The 17,495-nt window shown below is 42.3% G+C and overlaps 2 protein-coding genes across 5 annotated transcripts; one reads left to right on the top strand and one right to left on the bottom strand.

Annotated features, from left to right (window-relative positions):
- Positions 1 to 127: 127 nt before the first annotated feature.
- Positions 128 to 2,593, top strand: tma16 (translation machinery associated 16 homolog). The gene is made up of 7 exons (XM_012831307.3): positions 128 to 235; positions 304 to 413; positions 533 to 570; positions 1,465 to 1,549; positions 1,635 to 1,783; positions 2,143 to 2,185; positions 2,364 to 2,593. Exons 1-7 carry the CDS (start codon positions 233 to 235, stop codon positions 2,539 to 2,541), a joined length of 606 nt encoding a protein of 201 aa, XP_012686761.1. The 5' UTR covers positions 128 to 232; the 3' UTR covers positions 2,542 to 2,593.
- A 909-nt stretch (positions 2,594 to 3,502) lies between these two features.
- On the bottom strand, positions 3,503 to 14,330 carry march1 (membrane-associated ring finger (C3HC4) 1). 4 transcript variants are annotated; one of them, XM_042703056.1, is made up of 8 exons: positions 14,120 to 14,330; positions 12,457 to 12,780; positions 8,136 to 8,180; positions 7,661 to 7,740; positions 5,611 to 6,300; positions 5,272 to 5,452; positions 4,845 to 4,992; positions 3,503 to 4,564 (listed from the first exon to the last, which is right to left on the bottom strand). In XM_042703056.1, the coding sequence occupies exons 2-8, from the start codon at positions 12,553 to 12,555 to the stop codon at positions 4,224 to 4,226; spliced, it is 1,584 nt and encodes a 527-aa protein (XP_042558990.1). In that variant the 5' UTR covers positions 12,556 to 12,780; positions 14,120 to 14,330; the 3' UTR covers positions 3,503 to 4,223. The 4 variants fall into 4 exon arrangements, with proteins under 4 accessions (XP_042558990.1, XP_031415954.1, XP_031415953.1 ...); XM_031560094.2 differs by lacking the exon at positions 14,120 to 14,330 and having other exon boundaries at positions 3,503 to 4,528; positions 12,457 to 14,080; XM_031560093.2 differs by lacking the exon at positions 14,120 to 14,330 and having other exon boundaries at positions 12,457 to 14,079.
- Positions 14,331 to 17,495: the final 3,165 nt, after the last annotated feature.

Here is a 17,495-nt window from a genome sequence, read left to right as displayed (position 1 = left end):
ATTTAGACTGAGCTGAAGTCAAATATAATATTTAAATATGTTTGTAAGGATATGTGTAGATTATAACACTACATTTACACCCACATGTGTTCGTGTATGCTGATCGAGCTCCCGAAGTGTCCCGGAACGAAAATCTCCAAAGCAGTCGGGGGGGGAACGAAAACATAGTTGGACTGCCTGCCCTGCTTGTGGTAACACGTGTGCGTTTATCCCGGTGTACATAAACGCAAAAATGGTAAGTTTTTTCCTATAATTTACATTAAGCAGTTCATTTTGAACGTTTGATTAATACAATATGTTCAGCCGAAGGCAGCAAGGGGAAAAGGGACGGTGGAGAAGAAAGTTGTTCATCCGTTTAGTCGGAAAGCAGGATACATGGCCAGAGCGGCCGCAAAATCGGATAAGAAGGAGAGGTAACGTTGAGTTAACTTGTTTGAAATACACGTCTGTTAGAGCAGTTGATTTGGTGCTGTTAATGTCAGCAATCACTGAAATTGTTGAATCGTTGTGTTGTTTTGTAATTGTTTTTCAGACAGAAGGGCGAAAAAGCGCAACGTCTGAACTTAATTCGTAAGTGACCTACCCTGCCTGGATAGGAATACGTTTTGAATATGAGCAATGTGGATGACCTGATTTCAGATTCAGAAGGGTGACTTTAAGTTCACTTGCCTTCCTAATAGCCGTATTGTCAGCTGATTGTTGTTTTATCTGTGTTGCCTTCCTCTAACAGGCTAATTTGTGTCTGTAACCCTGGAGCTGACGCGTAAACGGTCTTCAGTCCAGTCGTTGAATCATCTGTGTTTAGAATGCTAGTTCCGAATATTGAGCTCCGGTCAGCCTACTCAACCCGAGATGCGTTCAGAATACCATGCAAAAGCAAACGTTAGACGTCAGAATATCGTAGGCTAAATGAAGGACGTACACAGGTCTGACGTGCAGAATAAAACAGTGTGCTACGACTTCGATTTAAACAGCGGAGTTTTGTTGTTACACCTTCTGTTGACGAGATGGGCTGCACTGTATGTGCGGAGGCATCCCTCCTACCTCTAATGTAGTCTAGTTAAAGCAACATGCAACAATTTGAGGTATGGATTTATAGGCAACTAGATTTGGTACCGTACCTCAAATTCATTTTGATAGTATATGGTCATGTAAAGGACATATTTAGATATAGACCTGTGTCTTTCCCACAAGCCATCCAGGATATGCACTATGTAGTTCTGGGCTGGAACGCCCTGTGAAAATGGAAGAAAAGCTTTTACAGCATGACATTGCTAGCTATACTGCCAAAAGACACCAGTTAGTGTGTTGGCAAGCTTCTATCAGTGCCAATTGGGCTGTTGATGGTGTCTGAAAGGTTTTTTCATGCCTTTTAGGTAGTTAGCTCGCTAGTTTTTGGAAAATAACGACTTATTGCTGCTTTAAAATGGTTGTCAAGTAAATAATATGTACATTTGTCTACAGGAGAAAAGCTGTTATGGTTCCAGAATGAACTGGATTCAGAGACGAAAGAATACGCCAAACAAGAAACCTGCAACATAATTGAAAGGTTAGGAAAGTTTGTCAGGTCTACCTGATGATTCTGAGCAGAAATGGCGATTAACCTAATTTAACAATCACTGTCATTTACTCAGGTATCTTCACCGCTTTGATGCGGAGTTGGAGCAGGTTGAGTTGGCGAACAGTATCAAAGGTCGCCAGGGACGACAGCATGGGTCTAGAGAGGCCGTCATTAAACAGATCATGGAGCGCGAGAGGGCGCAGTATGAGGGGAATGGTTTTGGTAAGGAAACATGCTCTGGCCTGACCCTTAATCTTAACTTCTCTTTCCCTCTGGTGTATCTGATGACCTTTGTCACTCCTTTATTTGACCTGTGATGTGGCCTACCACATTACTCCTATCCAAGAACCATGTTGGGATTTTGTTGCAGAAAATAGATTCAGTAGGTAGGACAGAGTTCCATAAGCTGTTGCTAGTAAGCTGTTCAGGACTCGTGATCCCCTGCAGCAGATTGCCTTATATTTCTAGACAGCTGGTTAGACAGAAACACATAACTCTCAGTGTATTACTAGAAGTCTACAGGTCTGTTTGAAACTATGTGCAGCTCCTTCATTGTCTCTCTTTCTTCCTTGTGTTAATAGAAATTCCAGATATCATGAACACCAAACATCTTAAAGTTTTCCGGTGTGTATTTCCTTCCACAACAAAACATTTACACTCCATTTTAGAATAGCTAAAACAACCCATACATATTTACTAGTATCAACAACATAATGTTTTGTACAACTGCTTGGGTATAAAACTGGTGTTCCCATCTCTTTTCTCTGCCTGTGTGCTTGTGTACATGTATATGGGTGTACAGAGAGTGGGATGGAGACCTGAAAAAGCTGCCCAACATTAAGATGAGGAAGCTCTCTGCTCGAGGAGCGAGTCAGGGGACTCACAAACCCACAGAGGAAGAGGAGGATATTGGACAGAAAGATGATGATGATGATGATCAGGAAGCGTTGGATGTTGACTTTGAGGATGAAGATTTATGACACTGAGTGCATATGTGGATTAAAATTGGACACGTGTGTGTGTGTGAAGCCACACTCTTCTCTGTGGTTGTGTCTCCTGATGGGGGGGGGGATAGCCATGATTGCAGTAGGACATACAGTACCAGTCAAAAGTTTGGATTTTTCTTTGATTTTATTATTTTCTACATGGTAGATAAAACTTTTTTTGTTTAGTACATCATTCCATATGTGTTCTTTCGTAGTTTAAATGTCTTCAGTATAAATCTGCAATGTAGAAAATAATAAAAGTAAAGAAAACACTTCTCAAAGAAATTAAAGGTGTGTCCAAACTTTTGACTGGTACTGTAAATATGGTGGCAACCAGGACTAGTTAAACCTACGCCAGGTACCTTTCCTCTCAATAAACACAGTAACAACAGTTTAATACTCTGACAAGTTTATTGCACCAATGTTTCATCTGAACCCCTCGTGGGTGGCAGATTCAAGAAGGAATAGACTGGGCAGTTTACAATTTACTGCCAAAAGTGTATTTTGGTTTGCCTAATTTCTGTATGGCCTCAATTCATGTCTATTGCAGCATTGTAGTTGGATAGCTAAACTGTAAAACCTAGGGGAAAACATGATCACATATAATATTTCTGTTTTCTGAACCTGAACTGTAACAAATCATGATACATTTCAAGTAAAATGAAAATGCTATGTTTTTTTTTTACAAAAAGTAAATATTTTAGTCACAATTGAGAAAAAAAGAAAATGGCTGTATTAAGTATTGCATTGTATGAAGCAAGATGTCGATGAAACATGACTACATGATTACAAAACCGTAGATCACTTAAAACAGTATAGGCTCATCGCTCTGGTCACTGTTAGACCGCCATCTGATGCACAGCTTCATGACTCCCATTTGAGCTGCATATGAGGATTTTAGCATTGTGTGAAAACATGAAGACTAACCACAGAAAACAAATCTTACACAATCAAAAAAAATTGAAGTGGTTACTACTGTTTATTAAGGAAAATAAATTTGCTCTAAAAAAGGACCTGGTTGTCTTGCTAGATTTGCTTCTTTTGAGGTTGTCCTTCACTAAAACATATTTTTTAAGTTCTGTTATTGTATAGTTCTCAGTTTGTTTTGCTGTTTGTTGTGTATGATCTCAGAAGCTGTTAGGATCACTCTTCCAATGACCGTAAGGTGGTGAGAACAACTGACAGACCCAGGGAGGGGAGAGAGAAAGCACCAAAGTTCTGCCTACCATGGGGACCCAAAGGCCTGAACACACTCAATACCCACATACAGTAGCAGTCTTCAAGCTTCTTCAGTTACATCCAGACCCAATGCAAAATTAAGGGGAAAATAATGCTTAATGTGGCATACTGATGCATCTTGTAATGTCCTGCGAAGTGAATGACATAGATTTGGCTAGTCTGAAACTTATAACTCCACACATCATTCATTATCTAAAACATTTGACATTTTGGTGTTGGTGAGCCCTCACAACACTGGATCAGTACATATTACCCAGTCTGTTTGGGTATGGCTTCTTTCTCCTCTCCTTTTCACATTAGTTCTGTAGACCAACAACCTTGGGTTTGTTGTAATTTGAAAGCAAGCGTTATACTTCTTTTAACCTCTCACCCATCAGTCATCTGGAGGGGTAGATACACCACAGCCTCACACCCCGATAGGCTTATCAACCTATCTATCACACAGGAGTCACACCCGCACCGCCTCCGTGAGTGGGACCGGGAGTGTGGGCCTGGGCAGGTAAAGGGCACATCTCGACTGACTCGTGCCGGCCATTGGTATGAGTGGCTGCAGTGGATTTGATCTCATCAGTGGTCCTGGCGGTGTCGGGGCAGTTCTTCACGAAGATGATGCGGTTGAAAGCCTTGAGGCGTCTCCAGAGCTGCAGGTAGACTGTGCACTGGATGTACATGAAGATGATGCCGCCCGTGAGGCCAATAGACACCACGATAAGCTTGGTCCAAAAGGGCCACTCCACCACACCTGAGGCATTGAAAGGAGAGAACTTCATCTCCGCAACTGTGTGTGAAAAGAATGAGAGTTCTTATCATATACAATGCCTTACACATACACACACACACACTTATATCCGCCTACATAATCCTGCACACAATCAATCACAATTCAGCACATAGTTCGATTTTACTGTTTGATCTACTGATGATGACTACTACATTACATTTCAGGGCCTGTCTTTCATGAACTCATAAAGACTACCCCTGTACATGTGCTAAATGTCTTTAACCTTTAACCTTGACAAAACCTTAGTAAATCTGCGTTTGCATGTGTAAATGGTTACCATGGTTAATGCCCATCTTTAGCTCCACTGACGTGCGTTCAATGAGCACGAAGAGTGACCACACCACACATGCTACAGCGATGAGGTGAAAGGTCACAGCGCAGAGGATCTTCCTGCGCTCACCGGTGGACATTTGCAGCTTCTCCCACTGAGAAAAAAGTGGAATAGTTGGGGGCAGTTTATAAACAACAGACAACCATGCTGTTCTCAAACAAATTAGATCTTACTGAGGTTGCATGCAGAGTTGTATCACGGCCACAAGGTGACAGTGTTGAAATAGTTGCGATGTTTTACTCATTTTGGATTGTCCTAAGAGTCTTGAGGGAGTTATTTTGTATTTATTGACAGCACACTACAGCTATATCTGTGTTTGTATGTGTGTGTGTTTGTATTTGTATGTGTGTGTGTGTGTGTTTTTGAGTGTCACCTTTCGCAAAGGCTTGAGGTGTGTCTCCATGAGGAACTGGTAGTTGCAGAGCTCACAGCAGCGTGTGTCGGAGCTCTTGATCCACTGGTGGAGGCAGTCCTCGTGCACAAAGCGCATACTCCCGTCACAGCGGCACGGGGTGATGAGTGGACACTCGTCGTCTCCCTCACAGTGACAAATCCTACATACACACACACACACACACACATACATACATGCACACAAGGACAATGACAGTTATACCTCAGAGCTTCAAAAGTATTTATGACACACTAGACTAGAACTAGCCCAACACACACAACCGTCACACAAAACTACACTCTCATCTCCATAACTGACCTGCAGACCTCCAGCTCCTCATCAGATAAAAGTGTATTGGTCTGTACTTTTGTTTGTATTATCCCATTGGGTTCGGTGGGGATGATGGGTTTTTGCCCAATAGGAACAGCCAGGTTGTCACCCCTCTCGGCATCCTCCTCATAGCTCTTCCTGATTGGCTGCTCCTCCTCGCTAGCCCGCCCCTCCCTACCACTGGCTCGTCTCTGAATGTCTACCTTGCTGCTCCTCTCCTCCCTCTTCAGGGAGGATGATTTCTTGGAGCTCTTGGTGGGGGCTGGCTCAGGTGCGCGGTTCTCCTTCCCCATCTCGTCCGACCCCACCGACAGCAGCTCTGCCGCGTCCGCGGCCCCACGCGTCTCCTGCGGCTGAGTTTGCCGGCTGCTGCTGCGGCGTCTCCGGGCCTTCTCCCGGCTCCAGGAGCGAGACTCCCTCCAGCGCTGCTCATCCTCCTCGGACGAGTCAGTGTGTGTGCGCACGCGTCTCGAATGCTCCTTCTCCTTCTCCCGCTCTCCCTTCTGGCCCTCGACGCAGTCCGTCACACAGGCCACACCCACGCTCTCACGTCGCCGCCGGTGACGGCGCTTCACCTGCCGCTTCCCCGAGGGGGCGGACTCCAAGGCCGGGCTTATGGGCATGACGGGTGTGTTCTGTGCTGCACCATCCTCCTCAAGCTTGGCCAGAGCGACAGAGCTGTCACACACATACACACACACACACACACACACACACACACACACACACACACACACATAAACATGATGCCATCATACAAAAACAGACATGCATACACAAACATTCAAACACACCAAGCATACACAAACATGCAAACATAAAGGATGGGAGAACACAGAATGATATGACTATGAGTATTTGTGAAACATGAAATTTACGAACAGTCACTTAAATAATATGAATATGCGTAGACTACAGCAAGAGGTTCTAATGTAGTGAGTATATACTACATCACTGTATAATTTGCAGTAGTAACAGGTTAACAGCCCAGTGAATTGCCATATGGTTTTATCTGAACATTTCCAAAAATACTAAATAACTAAAAATACTCTATGAATACCTGCTTCAATATTTAGTTAATTTCAGTTTGGTTCAGATATTTAAACAGATAAGTAATGACTGACACAGTCAGAAGAAGTTTGGCTTCAGTCACTGTATCCATATTAAAGATGTGATTTCTTAACATAGACCAACCTCCCTATCCTGGAGATATTTTGGATTTGAGGGGGGAAAGGATGTTTATTATAACTAAACAACAAAAACTGACCGTGGCTAACAGAGGTCATCATCTGAGGAATATACCATTGCACAACCTGACAGCATGAATATGGTATTGGTACATGGGGTTTGAATGTCATAGATTTATATATCATTCAGTGATACAGAAAAGTGATACCTACACATAGATCTGACTAACAGATAGAAAGAAAAATACTTGTTTAATCTCTGCAACCCCAAGAGGTCCCATTTAGTGGGAAAGGTTTCCAGATTGCTGTCAAAATTTCTGAATTTAGGCTTATAAAAGTGCCTGCTTAGCACTCTGCAATTTTGCAATCTTGAGGGATCAGGTAACAAAAAACTGTGAATTTGAGGCTGAACAGGATTACAGGATTTGGTAACACTGTTTAGAACACCATGACACAACAAATCACACTGATACTGTAACAGTGTTGAAATGCATTGCTTTTATTTGCCGTTATTAAGATAACAGCTAGGTACCTGACATTTGTCAAAATGATTATGTCTTATTATTGGTGGTAATTGCAGTTTCACATTGCAACTTGACAATGACACCACATAAATATGGGAGTTCTGGTTCCTCATCATACTTTTTTAAACATTATTACTGACCAACAGTCTACAACATCTGAACAGAGTTGCCAGTGATGAATGTCATCTGGGGCATTACTGCTGGCTGATGCAGATATCATGAGTCATCATGAGATAGCTGACAGACAAACAGCGGACGACTTCAAAATGTGGGGTGTTATTGGTCACATGATGTGAGGCAAAGTTGAGAGGTGTGAACTGCACCGACCTGCAAACGTCCTGAGCAGAGGGAGTGGCAGACGTGCGGGGAACACTGTTCAGCCCTGCCCCGGAAGTGGAGCCGCTTGCCTGGTTAAGATGATGATGTGTCAGTCACCGAAAAACTATCACATGTAATATATAGTATGCCTTTTAAAGCTTCAAATATCACACTAATTAACTTTGTCTCTTGACTTAGCTCAATATGTCCTAATTGCTTTTAAATGTCTACATGAAGCCATTTTCTTGACATTAAGTCTCCTTGCAAACATAACTTTATAAATAATTTGTAGATAATGGTAGATCATTTGTACTAATCATCATCACACTGGGCTAATATTGTATGTGTGCCTGTCTGGCCATACCAGGCTAGGTTATTATAGTATAGCATATGATAATATTGTATGTGAGCCTGTCTGGCCATACCAGGCTAGGTTTTTATAGTATAGCATATGAAATGGACATGTGAATACAGAGATCAGCACCTTAGAGCTCGATCGACTCCCAGATCGCCTTGGCCTTTTTTCTCCCTGAAAAAGCAAAGAAAAACATGAAATATACACCAGCATTAATACTCTACTCTATAAGCATACGCACCCAGAAACACACAGAAATAGACATAGACTCTGCTGTGGGCCTAAAGAAGGGAGTCACATGTGTGGAACACACATTTAATGTGAGCCAAACACTAAGGCAAGCCAATCCTATTACTTAAGATAACCGCTATGTAAGAGGTGTGCGGCTGACCGAGTGTGTGGGAATGTGCAACCTTTTTAAAGACGGATTACTTTATAGTTTAGATACTTCTCGACAAAGACAGAGACGGAAAGAAGTATAGAGACGAAAAAGAGAAGAAGGAAACATAAGTAAGTCAAATCATTCAGCACTTGAAGCGCTTGTGTGGGTGACGTGTGAGTTCCTAAAACAAAGAACTGTAAATTCATGTGTTTTCACACATACATACAAGTGCGACATCTCATCTCTTGCACAGAACAGGCAGAAAAGTCATTTCCTAGACTCCTCTTCTAGACTGCACAGTTAAGCCCAAGTATCAGTAAGATATTTACATACATACTTGTGAGTGTATTCAAATGAAATAAAGTCCACAGCTTTGTCTCTTTATCAGTTTTGTTCTGTTATGAACCTACATGTGAATAAAGTCATGATGTAGTGCAACAGGTGAACTATTTGCACAACAAGTTTGATAAGAGTTAGCAGCCTTTCATGAAGGAGCCATCATATGTGTATTAACACTGTCATATCCTGTGTATTAACACTGTCATATCCTGTGTATTAACATCAAAATCTTGCATTTGGCCAACACATTAAAGTACATACATCTACACCTACACAAACACGTGTGTCGCACACACACAGAAATATTTAGACAAATGTACTCTTCAAGTTATGCAACCCTCTATCACACAGAGCCCCTGGCACACACCCAAACACACGTCTCAGCTGCTAAGCTATGTGCCCGTGCCACCAAACACACCCATGCCAACACACACACAATATTACTCGACCAATGTAAGCAACCTTATGGGAACACGCAGAGTTTAGAAACTCTATAATCACATCAGCTGCCATAGAGACAACAGAGCTATTCAGCATGTCACAAAGTGTCCCTCCCCAAGTTCAGTGACAACACCCTAAAAATGCCATGGTCATGGGCTCAGATGCCAGGGAAATAGAGGTACTGACTAAGTCTAGTTTTAATTGTAGCACAAATATACACAAAAGGCTCATTATTTCAACTACATAACTGAATAGGAATTAACTACGACATAGTGCTTTAAAAGCTTTTTTAATCAATAACGCCAAGTGTGCAATTACCAATCTGCAGTTAGTCCTACTACTCCTACTAACTGTTCCTACAGACAGAGATGTGTGTCTGTGTAAATAGCATACACATATTTCCAGCTTCAAACAAGTACAAACTTCATATACCTAATGCATGACCCAACACACACCCAAAGTACAATAAATAAACACACACACGTACATAAACATACCTGTTAGAACAGTTGCCTGTGCTCTTTCCACAGCTCAGCAAAGGTGTGTGTGAGAGTCTTAAGCTCAGTTCAGGGCAGTGTGGGTGGGGGTGTGGGCATGTGTATACACATGTGTGTGTGCTGGTCTGGATTATAGACTGGACATCTGATGTTTAACCCTTCAGGACAAACACTGTATTCGATTTTTATAAACATTTGACATTTTTGATAGTAAGATCAAGAGTTATCCCTTTTCCAAGGCTGATTGTTTTTTCTCATGGGCCCCGACATGGTCATGGAGCTCTCAATCCATCATCTGCACACTCTCCACATCACTAATAGAAAACACACCATCTCCATGGGGACACATCACAGTACAATAACCAAAGAATCTATCAGAAACCAAGCGAAATGTCTGGCAAGACACTGACACCAAAATACCAGCACATTTGGTGTCACAACACCTGGGAAAGAGGCACAATGATTTCAGCATTAGGCATTGGCACATAATGCAAGAATGGCACTGCAGGAGCCAGGTTCTGTGTCCTCAAATACAAAGTAATGTTGTACTCAGAAATGGCATCTTTCATCTTCTTTTATCTTCAAAAAGCTTTGAATATATCAGTTTCCTTGGACGGCCCACGCCAAAGGGCATTCTCTCCCAGGATTCTTGGACTAGATTCTTGGTCTTCTGAACCTATGTATAGGAATTCAAGGGAGCAAAGATTTGCTTATGTGTTCTACGAACCAACGACTTTTATACACTCGGACGAGGACACCGCCAATGCAGCACACTGAGTCACACTGACGTCATTGAGGCAAGATTTAAATATCTCAGATTAGACACTTGTCCCTAAAGAAAAGGGGCGGTGTGGTTTTATTGTAACCTTATAGTGAACCATGCTCCTCCTGTTCTAGACAGTCTCTCACAGAACAGCCCTCACCTATCCAAAGAGCTGTTATATTACTGACCTGACCTGACCTGCAATATGAAATATCCTTCCAGACAAGTTCAGCCATAGTGTCATTCTTCTTCAATAGCCAGGTGATTGAATTATGAAATAACTGTTTTCCCAACCATTTCTTTCTATCTCCTTCCCAAGATGTGTCTCACTCTTCCTCATTCATATTTTCTTTTCACTAATTCACAATGCATTAATTTATCCTCTGCCTCTTACTGATTCTGTTCTGTGTTTCAGAACATTGGTACTGGTGCTTTATGGTTTATATAAAACATTTGAAAATCAAACTGAATGTATGACTAAGGGACATTTTGATTTTATCCATTTGGGGGGGAACCTATACGCCTATCTCCAGAGCAAAGCCAGGATGACCAGTTTCTGAATGTATGTGTTTACAGAACTGAAACAGACTGGAATGGGACTATGTGGGTTTATAATATGGTTACTTCCAGTACACCTGATTGCTTGTGAAGTCCCTTAATTATGCTGTTATTTAATTTTGTCCACATTTCTTGTGTCTGCATCCAAGAAACCAGGTGTTATCTGTAATAACACACTCACCCTTGTACTTAGATGGTGTTGTAAGTTGCAAACAGTGTTTGTGATGGTGTGTGTCTGTGCTGTGATGGTAGATAGTGATTGTTTGTGACAGTGGGGGCAGAAAGCTCAGGAGATTAAAAGTCACAGTACCTAGCTAGGTCACAGCAAGGATACACGTGATTCTAACCTCACTCCTGAAAGAGAGTACACTTGAACTACATGCTTAACATGAAGACACCAGCATACAAAGTGATGGCTGATGGTAGGTTAACTTGGTTCATTGGTCATTCACGAGTAAAAAAAACAGGTCAACTCCTGAACATCTGTGGTAAAACCAAATATTGCAGTACATTAGGCCTACATTATTCATTTAGCGTTTTTGAGCAGTTGTGGTTTCTATATCCCGATATATGAACTGTTTCCCCTAAGTGATATGAGAAGTAGTTGACTGTTGCAGACTGCACTGTCACTTAGCTTGACAGAGTTGTTCACAGGGCTGAACAAAACAAGCACTGTGTTATACCTAACTGTCAGGTTAGTCAGAATGCTGATTTAGAACACACAAAGCGCTCACTTCCCCAACAAAACCAGGACAACGAATTCAAAGTAATTCTTACAACCCAAAAACCAGGACACTGTCAGGTTAGCAAGCTTAAGCTATTAACCCATCAGCATTAGGGCAGCCTGGAACTATGCTACAGTCTGAACATTACCCTTGTTTTCAGTAAATCGTAGCTTTAACTTTAGCTTTAACATTTTGTTCATATGCTACAAATTAAAAACACTTGCTGTGCTTTCTTAAGCAGACCCATTGAAACAGACAAAAATGAGATGCAATTCTCTGATTATTGCTAATACAATAGAGCAATTTTTGTGAAAAGTTCTAGACCCCAAATTTACATAATACTTGTATAATTACTATCAATTACACAACAAGTATTTAATCCACTTAATCAGCAGAAATCATTAGCATTAGCATGAGAAGAAAAATGTTGCTCGATTACAAGAAGAAACAAAGCTGGCCAACCACAACAAAAAACACAGAAAATGACCCCCTCCCTACAGAAACAGTACATCAGGGGTTTCTCTCAAACAGAACACACTGAAATTGTGAAAACAAGCAAGAACTATCAAATGGCACAACTGAGAGATAGGTCTTCTGCAGACATGGTGTGCCTGTGTGTGTGTGTGTGTGTGTGTGTGTGTGTGTGTGTGTGTGTGTGTGTGTGTGTGTGTGTGTGTGTGTGTGTTTGTTTGTGTGTATGTGTGTATGAGAGAGAGAGAGAAAAATCTTCCATTGTAATTCTTACCTCAGGGTCTTTAGTCTTCTCTTTGGACCGGCTGGTATTACGCCCATTGCTACCTGTCTCCTTGGTGACAGGAACCACAGAGATCTGATGAACTGGCATTCTCTAGAGGCACGCGTGTCCCTCCGGGACTCAGTAGGCCTTCATTCCTCTACATACGGAGGCCACAAGCTCATAACCACTCTTAGGTTTCTAGACAAAACACACTCACTCCAGCAGGCTCAGATAGTGTCCAGTGGGGAAAATTAAACCAGGGCGACGACACAGAGACACATCCGCTGCATGACAGTATGTAAGTCCTTCATTACGCCTGAGGATTCCGTCTCCCTGAGAGAAAGAGGATAGGGAGGGGAGGGGGAGGGGTGGTGGGAAGACGGAAGACAAAGAGCAAGATGGATGGACCGAGAGGAAGTGATAATAAGTCTCTGTCACCTTAGATTGACAGGTCAGTGTGAGTGTGTGTGTGCATCGCATGTGTGTCGGTGTGAGTTGGTTCTGCCATGCCAGCCTGGTAAGTAAGCATACGGCTGATGGAGCTTAGGTTATTTTCGCATTAAATCCAGTCCGTCTCTCGGTGGTGTGTGTGTGTGTGTGTGTGAGAGAGAGAGAGAGAGAGAGAGAGAGAGAAAGAGTTAGTGTGTGTGTGCAGACACTGGGAGTGGCACTGCTCCCTAATCTGATTAAAGTTCTGGAGCTGCCTTATGCTACAGCATTACTAATGCACCTGCACTGCACATACACGGCGCACACAGTCACAAACACACACACAATGTTACATCTTTGCCACAATCATTTGGTTTTCAGTCACAGACAGTGCTGATAGACTGCACAACATTGTGACTGATACAGAACTAAAGAATCTGTGTTGTGTGTGTGTGTGTGTGTGAGAGAGAGAGAGAGAGAGTTCATATGTATGTATGTGTGTGTGTATGAGGAGGGGGATGCATCCCTTACCAGCTATCAGTTTATTGCCAGGTTCATGGAAAGGTTACAATAACGATGATTTGTCACTATGACTTCATGGCTAGCAGGACCAAAGCTGATTCAGTTAACATCCTTATATGAAATCAATAGGTAACATCACAGACATTTAAAGAAGCTCCTTCCTGTGTCTGTGATTAACATGTTATGTTACATAATCATTACAGGGTCGTCCCTCCCTGCAAGAACTTACGGAACTATGTCATACATCACCAATGTGAACTACAGCTAGCTACTCATTATAAGAAGAAGCTAACGTACTATGCTATATGCTATAAGAAGAAGCTAACGTGCCATTCTGTTGCTATGTCTTGTGTTGTTGCACTACACTAGCTTGCTGTTTATCTAACTGTGTTAGCAAAGATATTGGATTGCTAGTTTTGGTCGTATGGCCACTAGCTATATGGGGAACATCAGCAAACTTGCTAGATAACACTTTCATCAGCACTGGTAACGTTTTCTTAGTGTCGGTTGCTGTTTAGATATGTTGGCTACCTAGCATCCAGTATTGCATTATTTGTTTTTACAATCCATTAAGGGAAGGAGCGAGAACTGTCCAAGCCCTGACATTGCACTTTGCAAGAATAGTTTGTTTTTGTACAAGAAAGCTTCAGAGATTTGAAACAAAGGAGCATGAACAGACATGATGACAACATACGTTGACAGGAATGACATTAGACCATACCTTGAATTGGTCATTTGATTTGTAACTCTCTCTCTCTCTCTCTCTGTCAGTGGGCCCTTTTCAAGTCCAGTTCAGTAGCCAAGTGACTCTGGAAGTGGTGCGACAGGAGAATCCTGAGCTTCAGGAAGGGGGCTGCTGGAAGCCCTCAGACTGTATTGCCTCACAGAAAGTGGCCATTATCAAGTACTGGCTTCTACCTCCACACCTTTCAAAGAAATGTGTGATCTATAATTGTAATAGTAGGTGTATTTCAACAGTGAGAAACAGAATATCAACAAAGAAACAAATACTTATTTTCTGCATCAAATACAAATAAAGTCATAAATGTTATAAAATGCAGTTTTCTGGATTTGTTTGTTGATATTCTATTTCTCACTGTTAAAATACACCTACCATTACAATTATAGATCACACATTTCTTTGCAAGTGGCCAAACTTGCGAAATCAGCAGGGGTTCAAATACTTATTTTCCCCACTGTATGTCACCCGATAGAATTCTTCTTTTGCAACTGGTTGTTGTGTCTAGTGTGATATTGGGTGACACATGCCATACATTTAAGATTGATAGTGCCTTTTAGACATAAATGATAAGACTCTGACGTAAAGAGCTGTGTTACAGTTTCATCTGGCTTCATGTAGAATCTTATCAGAAAATAAAAATTGTTAAAATCTCTGTCTTTATGCTGACCTCGAGCTGTGTCAGACAGGAATGTACATTTGAGTTAACTACAACCATTCTGCATGGGATTCAATCTGCTGCCCATCGATGATTAAATAGCATGAATATGAACAGGAACCGATGTGAACGGCTGCTTATATGTGTAACAGGTTAGAAAAGCAGGTTTAAATAATTGCACAAGATAATCTGTTACCTGTATTTCAGTTTCTTTTTAATCTTTTATTTTGATATCACAAGCACACTGGTATTGGGGGTCTCTGGAAGCCCCCCCTGTCTCCCCCTGTTTTGTTCCTCTCTCCCCCCTTCCTCTTTCCTGTTTGGTATATGCTTGGAATGAGGTAGGTGGTTGAGTTTTAGTGGGATGGATAATCTAATAAATATTGCCTTTAAAAATAGGCATCTATGTTATTATATATCTTCTTATAACTTATTATTATTATATGTATTATATATCTGGACTATTTATATGAAATATCCCTCTGACATATTGTTTATATGTTTTTTCCTTTTGTTACATGTGGGGGCTAGCATTTATAGTGAAGCTAGCAAGCTGGAGACTTATTATACTGTTTCTGTTGGTGTGCTTTAACAGGTGTGAAACGGTTTTTATTTATCTTTCTTAATGTATATATTACATGTCGGTTCTTATTTTTTTGCCTGTTTGGTATATGCTTGGAATGAGCATTTATAGTGAAGCTAGCAAGCTGGAGACTTATTATACTGTTTCTGTTGGTGTGCTTTAACAGAAATAAAGATACATCTCAGCAACTGTTGTCCACGGGTCACAAGTATTAAAAAAAAACACAACGCAGAAGTTACCACCGGTTACATTGGTGCCGTGACCGTCGGTTCATCAGATCTACGCTCGCTAGATCACCGGGACTGTTGCTACTGCTATCCCACTGCTGCGGCTACCACCGTTGCTAGCTGCTACTGTCTGCTGTCGACTAGCTCTGCTCTGGTATTTATGCTCTGTCTCACGCAACGTGCGTGTTGTGATTTAGAAAAGCACATTCTGAATTCTGACGTAAACGTTGTAATCCTAGGCTGCTTTAGGTTGACAGACTGCTTATTTTACCATGTTATAGAGGGCAATTTTACTTTATTGGGATTTTGTTCAACTTCATTGTCCTGAAAGTTTTCAATGATAATAATAGTAGCCTATTGAATGTATATACCTGAATGATAAGCCAGTGTTATTTGGTGCTATTATCACAATTTGCTATCATTTAAAAAACGTTTTTTTCTGTGCTTGCATAATTAATAGAATTGTACTGAAATGTCATTTGTAAGAATGAATGGTGTTTATGTATCTAGTGGGCTGGGGAGGGGATGCCATATGGGGTTAGATGGAGAAGCCAGTGATCGAAAGATAGGCCAGTCAGGTCGAGGCCCGGTGGCATGTTCAACCCCTATCACCCACAAAGTAAGTAACACACAGGAGCAGGTAGCAGATCTTGATACTGTTAGTTATCCTACCCACAGACATACAGCGCAGGCGCATGACACCAATGATACAATGCAGAACTTTATGCCCAGCACAAGCCCAGCAAATGCCACACCTACACATACTTGCTCAGGAGGCTGTCTGGATGCCTCGAGACTGAATGTAGTTGTCCATGCAGACGCCAGACCGCCCCCGTTCTTCAGAGGTGACCACACTGACACATGCACTGTCCATGAATGGGAGGATTTAATGCAAAGCTACATGCGAAGACGCAAATGCGACACTGCAGAAAAGTATGATGTGATAACTAGCAGACTTATGGGGAAAGCCAGGGACATTGTTAAGGTTTCGCTGCGCAGCAACGCAGAAGTTGACCCCTACAGCTGCCCTACTGCTGTCTTTGACATCCTGAAGCAGAATTTTAGCGATCTCCCATACTCTAGCATGCCCATGGCTGACTTTTATAGCACACTTCCAAGAATGCGTGAGAGTGCATTAGACTACTGGGTGCGATTGAACAAGGCTATCGATATTGCTGATGAGTGCCTCCGCAGGCAGGGCAAATGTGTAGAAGACGTGTGCGCTGAAGTTGTGATGATGTTTGTTACTCATTGTCCAGACCCCCATTTGGCCATGTCTTTCAAGTACAAATCAGCCAGAAAATGGACAGCCTCAGAGATCCAGGAGCGCTTAGACGAGCATCAGAGGGATTTGAGGCGTGGGACGTCAGTGAGCCAGCATTCTTCATCCATTTACAGTCCTCCCCCTGTTGCAGTCAGTCAGTCCCCTGCACAGTTCAACATCCTGTCCGAAAAGGAAGAGCTGATGGGTCCTGTGCTTCGCCAGCCGCCCGCAGCTGTATCAATGGCTGTGAACCATGCAGAGGAGGAGCCAGGTATGCGTGAAGTAGTAGGCATGCTGAATAAAGTCATCACACTGCTCCACCCAGTCGCTGTCACAAAATGTTCAGCCCCTGTACCGTCAGCGCCCCGCCCGGCCCTCTGTGTCCTCTGCCTGTGAGGTATGCAGCAGCACTGACCACTCCACCTTCAGCCACTGTAGACTGCTGAAACTCTGTTGTCATTGCTTCCAAGCTGGCCACTTTAAAAACAACTGTCCAAGTGCCTCTCGTCCGGCAGCAGCATCCGCAAAGCCCAGCCACAAGCCGTTAAACTAGGTAGCCCACGCTGTGAGAGGGAAAGCGTGGGTGGCAGTGCCGAAGCCCTCACCAGGAAACCAGATCTACTTTC

Source organism: Clupea harengus, chromosome 22 (assembly GCF_900700415.2).
Source record: "Clupea harengus chromosome 22, Ch_v2.0.2, whole genome shotgun sequence".
Lineage (NCBI taxonomy): Eukaryota > Metazoa > Chordata > Actinopteri > Clupeiformes > Clupeidae > Clupea > Clupea harengus.
Note: the sequence above shows the minus strand (reverse complement) of the source record. Positions and strands in the feature narration are given on the sequence as shown.